This window comes from Ranitomeya imitator, chromosome 1 (assembly GCF_032444005.1).
Source record: "Ranitomeya imitator isolate aRanImi1 chromosome 1, aRanImi1.pri, whole genome shotgun sequence".
NCBI classification, from domain to species: domain Eukaryota; kingdom Metazoa; phylum Chordata; class Amphibia; order Anura; family Dendrobatidae; genus Ranitomeya; species Ranitomeya imitator.
The window spans coordinates 285,982,773-285,999,638 of record NC_091282.1 but is presented as its reverse complement, the minus strand read 5'-3'; the positions used below and the strand labels follow the sequence as shown (position 1 = coordinate 285,999,638).

The window sequence follows — 16,866 nt, the reverse complement described above, 5'->3', positions numbered from 1 at the left end:
GTAATGAATATGCGCTCCACGCCTATGGGAGTGACTGCTAAGCACAGGAAGAACTGCCGGCGCCGGGACGGAGATGCAGCGATGGCGCAAGGAGGGAGAGTATGATGTCTTCTGTTATCAGGCTCCTGCCGCTGCTCTGCCGCTCCCCCTCCCCCGCCAGCTTTCTGGACAATGACTCGTGTATAAGCCGGGGGGGTGCTTTCAGCACAAAAAAAATGTGCTGATAATCTTGGCTTATACACGAGTATATACTGTTAATGTTATTTATTAACTCTTTTGTGTGGTGTGAATATCTGGATTAAAGGGATAATCATTCAAAGTATACAAAATTGTAGTTTTTTTTGATCTTTGTGAAATTTCTGATATTTTTTATAAAGAAGCAAAATTTATAGCTTTAAATTTATGATTAACATAATGTATACGGTAATTTATCACAAAAAAAGCAATCTCAAAATCACTGAGATATGCTGAAACGATGCAGAGTTATTGTTTCATAAAATGACACGTCAGATTTGAAAAATCAGAACAGGCAAACTTGTCTTATTCCTCCATTGCATATTTCTCACAGGTAGGTCCTTACTGTGTAGACACTTTAGCTGAAAGGCATCATCATGGGCACTCTGATTGGTTCCACAGCTATTGATATAATACACTATGTGTTCTGACTCCTTTCTATCATGTGTCAGCAATAACTTTTCAATAGTAGTGCAACAGTAGTCCATGCACATTACAATAGATGGCCAAGACCCTTTCATCAGGTAATAAACTATTGCCTTTAGGGGACACCTACAATACATGGCTATTGTACAATTTGGTTATTGTGAAAGTAACTCACATCCTTAAGCTTTTCCTGCTTGAAAAACATCTTACCCCCAATACATGACTGATAATCGTGGTATACTTTCTTTGACAAAACATTTCCATGTTATGGCTGATCTGTGTATGTTTTCCTTTGATTATCACTGTAAAGCTAGCTATACATTGAGCAACAATTCTGTAATCAAAAATACAGTAAATGTCCAGCAATGCAAAGATAATTAAATAAGACTTACAGTAACTTTTATTTCAACATTTCCCCCAACTGTGATATCAGAATTAGTCAAAGGGAAGGAATTATACCTACATTACTTCGGATATTCACAATGCAAATCATGCAAAGTCAAATCACTTCTTTCATCGATTACATCATTAAACACATATGTCTCTCTATCATGTTCTACATTATTGTAGGATTCGGTGCTGTCCAAACCATAGTCTTCTGGACTCTTAATATCATCACCTTGAGTAAGCCCTAAAGTATTTCCTGACAGGAAAGTTCCTGGCAAATTTGTTCAGAGTCATGGACTATTCCAAGACTGGTAAAAATCAATCAATGAGGCAAAGCCCAAACCTCAACTCAAGAATAACATTTGGGGTTCTGACAGTATATAAAGAGATAGGCTTGGGGTGGTTGACTTAGGCCTCTTTCACACTTCCGTCGTTTGGCCAACGTCGCAATGCGTCGTTTTGGAGAAAAAACGCATCCTGCAAAGTTGCCCGCAGGATGAGTTTTTTTTTTCTCCATAGACTTGCATTAGCAACGCATTGCGACGTATGGCCACACGTCGCATCCGTCGTGCAATGGATGCGTCGTGATTTTGCGGCCCGTCATGAAGAAAAAACGTTCAATGTAACGTTTTTTCATCCGTCGGAACCGCCATTTCTGATCGCGCATGCGCAGCCGGAACTTCGCCCCCTCCTCCCCAGAACTCATACTGGGCAGCGTATTTGTCTGAAAACTGCATCCGCTGCCAACGTTGTGCACTATTTGCACAACGTCCATCGGTACATCGGGCCGACTGTTTGCGACGGCCCCGTACCGACGGAAATGTGAAAGAGGCCTTCACATAGATCGTCATGCGTCCCTACCTATAACATGGTGTACGCATGGACATGCGTTTGTATGCGTTCGCATGCTTTTGCATACACGTTTTGTGCGCACGTCCAGGAGCAGTATCGAGACACACCCATTGAGACACGCCCTCCTGGAAATATCAAATGGATGCGCATAAAAAGCGCAAACGCATGCAAACGGTGTTTTTTTTTTTCCGTCATGCGTAAGCTGATGCGGATAAAAAACGCTGCGTTAGCGTGCTTGCATGCGTTTGCAGATGATACGCTGAGCACATAGACGCAAATGTGAAACTAGCCTTAAGGCCGGTTTCACACGTCAGTGGCTCCGGAACGTGAGGTGACAGTTTCCTCACGTACCGGAGACACTGACTCACGTATACACATTGAAATCAATGTGTCTCTGCACATGTCAGCGTGTTTTCACGGACCGTGTGTCCGTTTGAACAACACGGAGACATGTCAGTGTTCGTGGGAGCGCACGGATTACACGGACCCATTAAAGTCAATGGGTCCGTGTAAAACACGTACCGCACACGGACGCTGTCCGTTTGCAGTCCATGTGCTGTGCAGGAGACAGCGCTACAGTAAGCGCTGTCCCCCCAGCGTGGTACTGAAGCCGCCATTCCTATCTTATCTCCAGCAGCGTTAGCTGGAGAGAAGATATGAAAAATCCTTTTTATTTTTCGTGTTTATAATAAAGATCCCTGTCCCCACAACCCTCTCACCCCCTGTGCGCCCGCCCGCTGTTACTTATATACTCACCCGGCTTCCTTGAAGCGACCTCTCCGCGCCGCACCTTCTCCTGCGCTAACATATTATGCAGCGCTTTACAGTTTGCACACCCTTACTGCTCATGCTAATGTTATCTGTGTGCTGTAAACTTTGAAGCAATCATGAACAAATGATTCATTGTTTAAATCAGGTTTTTGCGTTAAATATATTTTTCCCCACAATCTTTACTAAGAAACAAAATTAATAATCTTGTAATAGGTCATTTTATAACTTCCCTCTGTGACTGGCAGCACAATAACCCATAAAGTTTAATGTAAAAAAATAAAAGCTGTTTTATGTAATCTGTCAGCACGTTTTTGCTATTTAATCAGATCTGAGTGTTTTATTAAACCTGATATAAATCCTTTACTTAAACCGTTTTTGTGGATCAGCCATGGCCATTCAAGTCTACGGGGATCCATCAAAAATGGATAAAAAAAAGGTAAGACATCCATTAGTAATGGATGTCAATAAAAAAAAAGCTGAAAGTCTATCTCGTCCATTTTTACAAACAACAGAGAAAAAAACGATTGCAATACAGATTTAAAATGACTGCAAAAAGGAAGCAAAATGGATGTCACTTGGGAGGAAAGAGGTCTGTTTTTGATGGATGTAAAAATAGAAACAGATGAGTAAATACAGTATTAAAGAGGACCTGTCACCAGGTCAAAAGCAGCCAGCCTTTGTTTATATTTTACTCCCTCTGATCCCCTGGATATTCTTTTTTTAATTTTAAATCCACCATGTGATTCAAGAGATATGGACTTATTTAGTGAAAATTTTTATCGGTAAGGTAGCGTTGCTCACAGGGTAATTATGCAGAGTAGACAAAAGACACAATCATAGAAAATACCGTGAGCAATACCTCCTTTTAAAACAGCAAAAAAAAAATGCACTAAATAAAAAGGTCCATATCTCTGGAACAGTATAGTGGATTAAAACCATAAAAAACATCATACTCAGGGGAGCAACGTGAATAAATTATGAGCAAAAATTGGTAATTTTGACTTGGTGACAGGTCCTCTTTAATTGGATACAGAAAACATATGAGAGACTAAGGCTGTGTGCCCACGTTGCGTTTATGCGTTTTTTGCCGGGTGTTTTTGCCGCAGCGGAAATGCTAAAAAACGCTTAAAAAATGCATTCCCATGCAATCCTATGGGATTCCGCAGTTGCTGTGCCCATGCTGTGGATTTTTCCGCCGCCATAGGATTGCATTGAAACGCTCACTTTGCGCATGTGGCTATGCCCAGTGAGCGCTTCATGTGCGGATAGTACCCAGGGTCTGGAGGAGAGGAGACTCTCCTCCAGGCCCTAGGTACAATATCCCTGTTAAAAAAATAATAATAAAAAAAATAGATATATACTTACCTTCTGATGGCCCCTGGAGTCCTCCCGCCTGTAAGCGGTGCACGCGGCGGCTTCCGTTCCCAGAGATGCATTGCGCGAATCACCAGGGATGACGTCGAGGTCACGCGACCATGACGTCACAAAAGTCCTTCGCGCAAAGCATCCCTGGGAACGGAACATACCGGGAGCGCCGCTGAGGAGATCGGGGGTCGTCGGAAGGTGAGAATAACCATATTTTTTTTTCAAAATTTTTAACATTCTATCTTTTACTATTGATGCTGCCTAGAAAACGCAAGCGTTCTGCAAGCTAAATACGCTTGTGCTTTGTGTGAAAACGCATGCAAATTCCACATGCGTTTTACCCGTGGCAGGGAGTTGCAGAAATGGTGCGGACATTTCCGCAGCATTTCTGCAACGTGGGCACGTAGTCTAACAGTCAAATGTTCCTGAAGGTAGAGCTCAGATAGAGACTTCCAAGTAATCACCAAGGATGGGACATACATGCTTTATAACTATGTGTACTGCTATTAGGCTGCTTGCACACAAGCATATTTATTGTTTAATGGTGGTGAAGACAGGCAAATCGGCAGCGCAAAAAAATCTACTAAAATAAAAATACTTACATCACTAATACAGTCATGAGAGCTGCTGCGCTGCGAACTCATGGCTTCTTTGATATTACCGTTGTCACTGCTTCTACCATTTCGGTTCCTGGTTGCTTTGACCTGAAAAAAAAATAAAGGAAAATGTACATTTAGAAAAAAAAGTTTACAAAAGAGCTCAGCAACACATCTCGCTAGAGAAGCCGCTAGACTTTTTACATCTTACAGAAAGTTGTGAAAAAAAATAAATAAATTCAACCCACATAGTCTATTTTTAAGACATTTATTGGTCTGATTCATCAATGTGTTTTTGACAGATTCTGGCTTAAAGGAAACCTGTCATACAAAATGTTGGAAACATTTAAAGGTGATTTAACCCCTTACTGACCAGGCCGAATTTTTAAAATCTGACCCGTCACTTTATGAGGTATTAACTCAGCAACGCATCAACAGATCCCCGTGATTCTAAGACTGTTTTTTAGTGACACATTGTACTTCAAAATAGTGGTATAATTTCTGATATGACTTGCGTTTATTTGTGAAATTATTGGAAATTTGGTGAAAATTTTAAAAAATTCACAATTTTCAATCTTTTAATTCTTATGCCCTTAAATTGGAAAGTTAGGTTACACAAAATACCGTATATACTCGAGTATAAGCCGACCCCCCCTAATTTTGCCACAAAAAACTGGGAAAACTTATTGACTCGAGTATAAGCCTAGGGTGGGAAATGCAGCAGCTACCGGTGAATTTCAAAAATAAGAATAGATGCTCCATACCGTTCATTATTGCCCCATAGATGCTCCATATAAAGCTGTGCCATATAGAATGCTCTGCACCGTTCATTATGGCCCCATAGATGCTCCATATAAAGCTGTGCCATATAGAATGCTCTGCACCGTTCATTATGGCCCCATAGATGCTCCATATAAAGCTGTGCCATATAGAATGCTCTGCACCGTTCATTATTGCCCCATAGATGCTCCACATAAAGCTGTGCCACATATAATGCTCTGCACCGTTCATTATGGCCCCATAGATGCTCCATATAAAGCTGTGCCATATAGAATGCTCTGCACCGTTCATTATTGCCCCATAGATGCTCCACATAAAGCTGTGCCACATATAATGCTCTGCAACGTTCATTATGGCCCCATATAAAGCTGTGCCATATATAATGCTCTGCACCGTTCATTATGGACCCATATAAAGCTGTGCCATATATAATGCTCTGCACCGTTCATTATGGCCCCATAGATGCTCCATATAAAGCTGTGCCACATATAATGCTCTGCACCGTTTATATGGAGCATCTATGGGGCCATAATGAAGCTGTGCCATATAGAGTGCTCTGCACCATTCATTATTGCCCCATAGATGCTCCATATAAAACTGTGCCATATAGAATGCTCTGCACCGTTCATTATGGCCCCATAGATGCTCCACATAAAGCTGTGCCCCATATAATGCTCTGCACTGTTCATTATGGCCCCATAGATGCGCCATAGAAATCTGTGCTATATAGAATGCTCTGCACCGTTGATTAATACCCCATAGATGCTCCATATAAAGCTGTGCCCCATATATATTGCTCTGCACCGTTGATTATGGCCCCATAGATGCTCCATATAAAGCTCTCCAATATATAATGATGCTGCTGCAATAAAAAAAAAAAATCACATACTCACCTCTCTTCGCTCAGGATGCCGGCGCTTTCAATATTTACCTGCTCCTCGTGCGGCTCCGTCTCCAGCACTGACGCTCAGCAGAGGGCGCGCACTGACTACGTCACCGCACCCTCTGACCTGAGCGTCACTGCCAGAGAACGTTGGAGACGGAGCCGCACCGGAGCGAGGAGCAGATAAATATCGCGCAGCGCTCCCCTCCCTGTATACTTACCTGCGCCCGGCGCGGTCCCTGTAGTCCCGGCTTCTCCCGGCGTGCATCTTCTTCCTGTATTGAGCGGTCACAGTTACCGCTCATTTTCAGTCATGAATATGCGGCTCCACCTCTATGGGAGGTGGAGCCGCATATTCATGACTGTAATGAGCGGTACCATGTGACCGCTCAATACAGGAAGAAGATGCAGCGCTGGAAGAAGCAGGGACTGCAGGGACCGCGTCGGAGCAAGTAAGTATAACTAGACAGCCCCCACTCCCCCTCCCCTGCCGACCCCCGAATATGACTCGAGTATAAGCCGAGAGGGGGACTTTCAGCCCATAAAAATGGGCTGAAAATCTCGGCTTATACTCGAGTATAAACGGTAGTTAATAAGTAACATTTCCCACATGTCTAGACCTGCATCATTTTTAAACATATTTTTTGTTAGGAAGTTAAAAGGGTTAAAAGTTGCTCAGCCATTTCTCATTTTTCCAACAAAATTTACAAAACCATTTATTTAGGGACCACCTCACATTTCAAGTGATTTTGAGGGGTCTAGATGACATAAAATACCCCAAAACACATTCAAAAAGTTTATTAACCCGTCAGGTTCTTCACTAAAGCAAGAAATAAAGCAACGTGGAAGGAAAAAATTAACATTTAACTTTTTTCACAAAATTTTTACTTTAGTACCAAATTTGTTATTTTCACAAGGGTAACAGGAGAAAATGGACATTAAAATGTGTTGTGCAATTTCTCTTGAGTATGTAGATACCCCATATGCGGGTAAAATCCACGCAGGTCTCAGAAGGGAAGGAGCACCGTTTGAGTTTGTGAACACAAAAATGTCTGGAATCGAGAGCGGATGCCCTGTAGCGTCGGGAGAGCCTGTGACGTAAACAGTGGAAACCCTAACAAGCGACAACATTAAACTAGACTCCTCAAGGAATGTATTTAAATGTGTGGTGAGCACTTGGAACCCCCAAGTGTTTCACATAAATTTATAACGTAGAGCTCTATAAAAAAATAAATTCTAGAAATTGCATCTCTCAATGTTTTCATCTACGGCTGCAGTGACTAATTTTTAACATCCAAGCCAGGCTTTTTTTCTGAAGAATTGCAAATCTGCCAGTCTAGTACCCATACATTGCGTCCCCATACAGTGTAGGGCTCCTACATATTGTAGTGCCCCCCATACATTGTGCTCAGCTTGTACTTCTGGCAATATGAACCGGTAAATTGCTAAGTGCCTTCTCTCCGCTTACAGTGGTTTAGGCCGGTTTCACACGTCAGTGGCTCCGGTACGTGAGGTGACAGTTTCCTCACGTACCGGAGCCACTGACACACGTAGACACATTGAAATCAATGCATCTGTGCAGATGTCATTGATTTTTTGCGGACCGTGTCTCCGTGTGCCACACAGTAAGCGCTGTCCCCCCCACTGGTGCTGAAGCCGCGATTCATATCTTCTCTGCAGCAGCGTTTGCTGTAACGAAGATATGAATAATCCTTTTTTTTTTTGTTTCTCGTGTTTAAAATAAAGGTCCATGTCCCCACCCCCCCCTCCCACCCCCTGTGCGCCCGCCCGCTGTTCTTAAAATACTCACCCGGCTCCCTCGCTGGCTGGCGCTGCTTCCTGTTCTGGCCGCACCTTCTACTGTATGAGCGGTCACGTGGGGCCACTCATTTACAGTGATGAATATGTGGCTCCACCCCTATGGGAGGTGGAGCCACATATTCATGACTGTAATCGGCGGCCCCACGTGACCGCTCATACAGTAGAAGATGCGGCCAGGACAGGAAGCAGCGCCAACCAATATTTTACAAAAATTAATTTGTTATTGCACCGTAATATTCTGAGAGCTGTAACTTTTCTATGTTTTTGACAAATGAGTCATATTAGGGCTTTTTTTTGCGGGACGATTTGGCGTTTATACCATTTTTTTTTTTTACATACAAATTTTGATCACTTTTTATTCACTTTTTTTTGAGTCACTATGACAAAAAAAGCGACATTTTTGGTGTGTTTTTTTTACAGCGTTCGCCATACTGAATAAATAACAAGGTAGTTTTATAGGGCGGGTCTTTCTGGATGCTGCAATACCAATTATGAGTACTCTTTTTTGTTTACTTTTGTTTTAATGACAAACGCTGCCTTTTGAGTTCCAAAATGGCTTTTCATGATTTTTGTGCATGTTTTTGTGTGGTTTTTAACTTTTTTTAGATACCGTATTTTCCGGCGTATAAGATGACCCCCAGCTTTTCCAGTTAAAATATAAAATCTTCTCAAAAGTCGGGGGTTGTCTTATATGCCGGGTGTCGTCTTATAGGGTGGGTGCGGAGCAATCTGCGGTCGACTTATATAGTGAGGGGGGAGTGGTCCCAATGACGAGGTGAGGGAGCGCCTCACCAGGAAGGTGTAAGTGAAGCAAACTGTCAGCGTCTGGGATGCCAGGGGTATGCAAAAAAGAGAGAGAGCGGTGCTGTGCCTAGAAAAACACTCCTCTTTCACTCATCTGGCTCGCCCTTGTATCCTATTATTTCCTTCTCTGCCTCTGCTTCACTTACACCTTCCTGGTGAGGTGCCCCCTCACCTCTTCATTGGGACCGCTCCCCCCACAATATGCGGCGACCGCAGATTACTCCGCACCTGTCCTATAAGACGACACCTGGCGTATAAGACGACACCCGACTTTTGAGAGAATTTTCAGGGGTTAAAAAGTAGTCTTATACGCCAGAAAATACAGTATTTTATTTAACTTTTTCACTTAGTTTCAGTGTGAGACATGTAGAATTTTAGTTCGATCACTGGTCTAAAACACTGCAGTACACGAGGACTGCACTGCGTGAGGCTATCATTGTCTCGCTGACACAGCCTGTGAAGCCCAACTTATAGCTGGATCTCTCAGGCCACCATCCCCTGGGGTCATCACATGACCTCAGCGTACCATGGCAACCATTCGGACCAGTGATTCTCATTGCGGGGGTTCAATGGTTACAAAGGGGGTCTCGTGACCCCTTGGCAACAACATAAATATCGCTGCTGCAATTGACAGCGGTATTTAGAGGGGTTAATCTGCCCCGATCAGTTGCAAAATAGCCCGGGTCTGATATTGCAGGATGTCAGCTGTGATATAGAGCTGACAAGACCGGGAATCGCTGCCACTTGGCAGCGCAACACTCTTATTCCTCAGCACCATTACAAAGCAGAACTGAGGAATAAGGCCCCTTAACCACCAGCATTAAAACATGTACCGGCGGTTGTTTAAGGTGTTAAAGGGAACTTGTCAGGAAAAAAAACAAAAACGCAATTAACCTGCCAATATAGGGTTAATCTGTAGGTTTAATAACGTTTTGAGGACGCCCGTTACCAGTACTGAGACCCCTGAGATAACTTGATTCATGCTATCAGAAACACACCATCTGTATTCATCCTCGACCTAGTGCATTTCGTCCAAGCACACACGGGAATTTGGAGCACTTCAAATTACCCATGAACAAAGGCTTGGGCTGATCTAGTTATCAGTTTTATTAATTCCTCTGTTCTTTTCCAAATATGATTAAGAAATCACCAGTTATGGCACAACAGTGGGACGGGTTTTATACGGGAACCTGTCAGATTTAATGACGCTGTGCAATAGGAAATCAAATTAGAGGACTGGCTGACGTTATTAACCTGCCGGAATGAATATCAATTCTTAGATGTACCATGGCTTCTGGGTCCCTATTTGTTATTGGGAATTAAGAAGCGCTGCCAGTGGCTATGACAGATCATCTTCATTTACACCTGCCGCTTACTACTAGAGTTGACACCTGCCTAAATTCATCAGCAAATACCCTAATAATACAAGTCCGTCAGCAGCTTACACAAGTATTAATTACCACAAATCAACAAATAACACATCTTTTTGTCAACTGTTAGCAGCACAGAAGCTGTGCACCAGAATGAGGAACAGCAGCAAAGCGATAAAATCTACACCTTTCAATGTTCGAGAAAGCTTGTGAAAAATAATTAAGCCACAAAAAAACCCAGGATCACAGTACGTCATGCAAACACATGACGGCCGTATACTACTCTGAAGTTATAGATGTATTTAGTCTCAAATCATTTTTTGTTAACCAATGCCTAAATTCTTATTAGGAACCTTTGCATTGACCAAGAAGCAACAGTTCGAACGTAACACGGCATGGTTCAAAGTAGAATGAGGCGCCAGACAAGACTGCTTCCTGTCACCATTTCTTTTCAATTTATATGCACCAGCTATTTTCAGGAAGGCTCTACTTGCCAGAAAAGAAAAAGAAATCACAATTGCTTGACAAATCATCAACGATCTTAAATATGCAGATGCAACAACTTTGATAGCAACAAAAAGAGATGGAATGAAGCACTTATTACAGTGTGTCAAAATGGAAAGTTAAAACTTGGGACTGCTGTTCAACATAAAGGAGACAAAAAGAATGGAAGGCATAAAACAAAAAGAGAAGCAACCCAATAGCATGATTCTATCAAGATAGCGGTGGAGAAGACCTTGGTGGCCCTCTCCAGGCTTGCAAAAGATCGATCTTCCTATAGATTGTTCATCCATCAAGTCGCTATGGCTTGAGATCGAGCCAAAGGGTGTAAAAAAAAATCTTAAATCTAAATAAAGGTGATTAGTCATGCTAAAATTCAACTTTTTACACCACAGGAACAGTGAAAAAGGAAACTACACATTCAGTTACAGCATGCCTGTCAAAAATAAAGGACATATAAGAGTTTTTGTTATTGAAGCAATATACTCTAGTGCAGTGTTTCTCAAGATCCACCAACAGGTCATGTTTTCAGGCTTTCTTTAGTATTGAGTAGGTAATTGAATTAATGCTTGAGCAGGTGATGAAATTATCATCTGTGCAGTACTAAGGATATCCTGAAAACTTGACCTGTTGGTGGGTCTCGAGGACTGGAGTTGAGAAACATTGCTCTAGTGCTTCTCTTAAAGACTCAAGATACAAATGATAAATGACAGCGCTCGAAGTCTATGTTGCTCAATTAGACTAAGCATTAAACCTCACATGACAAATCTACTATTACAAAGGACATTAAAGGGAACCTGTCACCCCCAAAATCGAAGGTGAGCTAAGCCCACCGACATCAGGGGCTTATCTACAGCATTCTGGAATGCTGTAGATAATCCCCCGATGTATCCTGAAAGATGAGAAAAAGAGGTTAGATTATACTCACCCAGGGGCGGTCCCGCTGCAGTCCGGTCTGATAGGCGTCGTGGTCCGGGAAAGGTCAGGCGCCAGGAAAGGTCAGAGAGGCCCGGCACCTGTGTACTGCAGTACTTTGCTCTGCCCTCATCAGGGCAGACAAAGTACGCGTGCGCCGAAGCCGCAGCGTGAAGATAAGAGGACGTCATCGTAAGAAGATGGGAGGCCCCGGACCGGATCGCTACACCCATCGGACCGCCCGCCCAAGTGAATATAATCTAACCTCTTTCTCATCTTTCAGGTTACATCGGAGGCTTATCTACAGCATTCCAGAATGCTGTATATAAGCCCCTGATCCAGGTGGGCTTAGCTCACCTTCGACTCTGGGGGTGACAGGTTCCATTTAAATTGAGTCTTATATATATGTCTAACCAGTATATGCCTAAGCAGTAAGAGGCATGTAGTTACTAACAGAGGCAACTACCTATTTGTTGTGCCCGACGCCAGTCATTGACTGCTCCTGCCGGAGATTCAGCTGCTTTCTGTTAACAGAGCAGCGGTTTCTCTTCCTGTTGACAGGACAGGACTACTGGCATCATGCTGACTAACAGCTGGCTTTCCCCAGTTAGACAGCAGGGAGTCAGCTGTCAGTCAGCATAACAACAGTAGTCCTGCCCTGTCAACAGGAAAATAAACTGTGGCTCTGCTGAAGTGATGTCAGTGGAAGTCTATGACTGCTCTGTGCTGGTGGAGTATGGCGCCTGGCACAACAGGCAGGTAGGTAGGCAGCAACTACCTGTCTGTTAGTGCTCAGGTACTTTTTTTTTAAAGTCCCAGATATCACCTTTAATGACAAAAACAGGGCATTTACAATATATAAATCTGAAGGGTCAGCCCTAGAATTTAAAAAATATAAAGAGCTAGGTAGAATTTGGAAAAAAGTAATCAAATCACTGAAAACAGAAACGGAACAGCAGGTAGCCATGGACAGCAAGACAAATCCCCCAAAATTGTTTAACTCCTTCCTCATCAGGCAATTTGAATTTCCATTTTGGTGCTTTTATTTTTTCCCAACAGCCATAACTTTTTTTTATTTTTAAGTCGACATGGCTTTATGAGGGGCTTGTTTTTTGTAGGATGAGTTGTATTTTTCAATACCATTCATCTTATCATGTGCTGTACTGTAAAGTGTGGAAAAAAATTAGAAGCATAGCGAAAAAGAAAAAAAAAAAAAAGGACAATGTTGCAATTTTTTTTAAAAAGAATTTTATAGCATATAATATCATAATACAGTACAAAATTACATGGCAATATATGGTAGTTGTCCAGATCAGTTTGATTACAGTGATACGAAATATGAATAGTTTTGTTTTTATTTAAATAGTGAAACAATAGTACGAAATTTGTGAAAAACAATTTTTTGCTTGTGTTGCGATTTTTACAGACCTGTAACATTTGATATCACTTTGGTTGGTGGCGCTGTGTGTGGGCTTATTTCGTGCACCCTGAGCTGACATTTTGATTAATACTATTCTGAAGTGGATAGGTTTTGATCCCTTCTCATTGCATATTTTATTGTGGTGATGAGACGGCTTTCTCACTATGCCGTTTGCCACTTGGGTTAATTAATTTTATATTTTGATAGCTCAGACATAATTTTTATGGCTGTTGTGTTAAAATACAGAAAAAACAACAACAATGTCTGCTTAGCTGAGTCCCCTAAATAATGGTAAGGGGGAGTTGGCCACTGAAGATCAAAAGAAGGTATAATTAATAAATTCTTTAGCCATGTCCTGTATATCACAAAGAAAAAAGAGCAGTGGTTGTAAAACACTGGACGTGAGAAAGGTCATTTTCAATTGGAGAAAGCTAGCAATTTTATGAACAGAAATGTTGATCGGATTCTAAGGAAAGGTGCACTAAGATTCTTGCCAAACTCTGGTATATTTGGCCTGCAACATCGGGAGGGTCCCCGAAGTATATTTGGCACATGACAATATATTTTGGCCTAGATGCCAATATAGTTGAAAGCAATAATGGGAGAAGGATTATCACCTGTCGCTCCCTCCTCCATCATTTCCCCTCTGCATTTGGCATCTCAGCGTTGGGGGTGCGATAACGTCATTTCATGCGCCCAATGTACAGATGTGAAAAGGATCTGAAGACACCGGAACAGCAGAAGAACGGGCAGAGGTATGTTGTTTTTGTAATGTGGGGCCTATTGTACTTTCTGGAGCACCTTGTGTGGAAATTTTTTTATTTTTTTTTATTTTCTCGGCTCTACGTTATAACTTCTGTGAAGCACTTGGGGGTTCAAGGTTCTCACCACACATCTAGATACATTCCTTGAGAGGTCGAGATTCCAAAATGGGGTCACTTGTGTTTTTTTTCACTGTTTAGGCACATAAGGGGCTCCAAATGCGACATGACACCTGCAGACTATTCTATCAAAATCTGAGTTACAAAACGTCACTACATCCTTTCTGAGCCCTGCTGTTCGTGAGCAGTAGTTTTTCACCACATACTGGGCATCTTCATGCTCAGGAGAAATTGAACAACAAATTGTACTGTGCAATTTCTCCTATTACCCTTGAGAAATTGTAAAACTTGGGGCTAAAAAAATATTTGTGGAAAAAATGTGATTGTTTTTATTTTCACGGCTCAATGTTATAAACTTCTGAGAAGCACCTGGGGGATCAAGGTGCTCAACACACATCTAGATAAGTTCCCTGAGGGGTGTAGTTTTCACAGTGGGGTCAACTTGTGGGGGGTTTCCACTGTTTAGGCGCATCAGAGGCTCTCCAAACGCAACATGGCATCCGCTAATTATTCTAGCAAATTTTACATTCTAAAAGTCAAATGGCGCTCCTTTCCTTCAGAGATCTGCCATGAGCCCAAACAGTGGTTTTTCCCCCACATATCGGGTATCAGCATGCTCAGGAGAAATTGCACAACAAATTTTGGGGTTTATTTTTCCCCGTTACCCTTGTGAAAATAAAAAAAAAAAAAGGGTCTAAAGTAAAATGTTCATTTTTTCCTTCCACATACTGAAAATTCCTGTGAAGCACCTGAAGGGTTAATAAATTTCTTTAATGTGGTTTTGATCACCTTGAGGAGTGAAGTTTTTAGGATGGTGTCACTTTTGGGTATTTTCTATAATATAGACCCCTCAAAGTCCATTCAAATGTAATGTGGTCCCAAAAAAACATGGTTTTGTAAATTTTATTGAAAAAATGAGAAATCGCTGGTCAACTTTTAACTCTTAAAAGTTAAATTTTGAAACTTGCAAAGTTTTTAAATTTTTTTCCAAATTCCCAGTTTTTTTTTTTCACAAATAAACGCAAGTCAAATCTAAGAAATTTTACCCCTATTATTAAGTACAATATTCCACGAAAAAACAATCTCAGAATCAGTGGGATCCATTGAAGTGTTTCCGAGTTATTACCTCAGAAAGTGACAGTGGTCAGAGTTATATAATTTGGCCTGGTCATGAAGGTGAAAACAGGCTTGGGGGCTGAAGAGGTTAAAACAAGTCTGTCAGAAGAGCATGAAAAATCAAACCAAGCACAGATTTTAGTGCACCTTCCCACCTTCTTGATTTCCATCTATCTCCACCCTTCTCTGACTCGATAAAGCCCGAAATGTCATTCAAAGAAAAGAGTATCCGGTGGAAAAAGAGGGAAAATAAGTGGGTGGGAAGATGCACTTCAATGTTCACCAATGAACTGTTGCAGGGATCATTCAACAAGGCAAAATTCAAAGTTCATCACATAATATAACTAGTTTAACACAGACAGAAGTATGCTTGCGTCTGAGCAAATTAAACAGACAAATCCCCCGGCACAGATGGCATTCATCCTGAGCTCAGCAATTCACAGACCGCTGTATCTCATAATCTTAGGCTCTCTTGTAACAGGAGAGGTGCCACGGCATTGGAGGATGGCTGATGTGGTACCGATATTTAAGAAAGGTAAGAAGGTGGATCCAGGCAACTACCGTCTGGTAAGCCTGACATCAGTAGTGTGCAAAGTTTTTGAGGGTATCATGTGATGACCTGCAGAGATATATTGCAGAGAATAATATAAAAACTGACACCCAATATGGATTCATGATGAATAAGTTGTGTCTAACTAACATGTTGGGTTTCTATGAGGAGGCAAGTGCAAATCTGGATGTTGGTAATGCAGCTGATGTGATTTTATCTAAACTTTTTGCAAAGGCATTTGATACTGTACCATATAACAACCTTATACTGAAGCTACAGAAACAAGAACTGGGGGAAACTATATGCAGCTGGGTAAGGAATTCCCTAAATGACAGGAAACAGTCCTCATAAATGGTACGTTCTATAAATGGGACACAGTTAGGAGTGGGGCACCTCAAGGATCTGTGCTAGGACCGATTCTTTTTAACCTCTTTATGACCTTGTGGAAGGAATTGAGAGTAAAGTGTCAGTCTTTGCTGACGACACCAAACTATGTAGGATGCTAAAATCTGACCTTGACATTACAATATTGCAAAACAAGATGGATAAGATGATTGAATAGGCAAACACTTGGCAAATGAGGTTTAATGTAGATAAATGTAGAGTAATGCACCTAGGACGGAGTAATCATGTTGCTGCATATACAATAAATGGGAGTATACGGAGGACTACAGAACAGGAGAAGGACTTGGATATTCTGGCTACAAGTAAGTTAAGTAGTAGTACTCAATGTCAAGCAGCAGCCACAAAAGCAAACAAGATTTTACGATGTATAAAAAGAGATAAAATTCCGTGATCCCAACGTATTGTTACCCCTTTATGAATCCCTTGTGAGGCCATATTTAGAATATGGAATCGAGTTTTGGACTTCACATTTTAAACAGGATATTCAGAAGTTGGAGTCAGTTCAAAGACGGGCAACTAGATTATTACAAGGAATGGAAGGCCTCTCATGATGAGAGGCTGGAAAAGCTGGGCTTGTTTAGATTAGAAAAAAGACACCTCAGAGGAGATCTCATTTACATGTATAAATATACGTGTGGCCAGTACAACACACTGGCACATGACGTATTCCTTCCAAAGACCATACTGAGGTCTAGGGGGCACTCATTATGGGTGAATGAAATGCGATTCTGGCAGCTAAATAGGAAAGGGTTCTTTACAGTTCGAGCAGTCAGACTGTGGAATGCCCTG

At 41.8% G+C, this 16,866-nt stretch overlaps 1 protein-coding gene across 17 annotated transcripts in view; it reads right to left on the bottom strand.

Moving 5' to 3' along the window:
• The window catches only part of FBRSL1 (fibrosin like 1), an 842,282-nt gene that overhangs the window by 394,569 nt on the left and 430,847 nt on the right, over nucleotides 1-16,866 (bottom strand). For all 17 annotated transcript variants that reach the window (XM_069756082.1, XM_069756090.1, XM_069756083.1 and 14 more), the window contains one exon: nucleotides 4,638-4,739. In XM_069756082.1, the coding sequence (XP_069612183.1) occupies nucleotides 4,638-4,739 (102 nt within the window). The remainder of the gene's footprint in view (nucleotides 1-4,637; nucleotides 4,740-16,866) is intronic.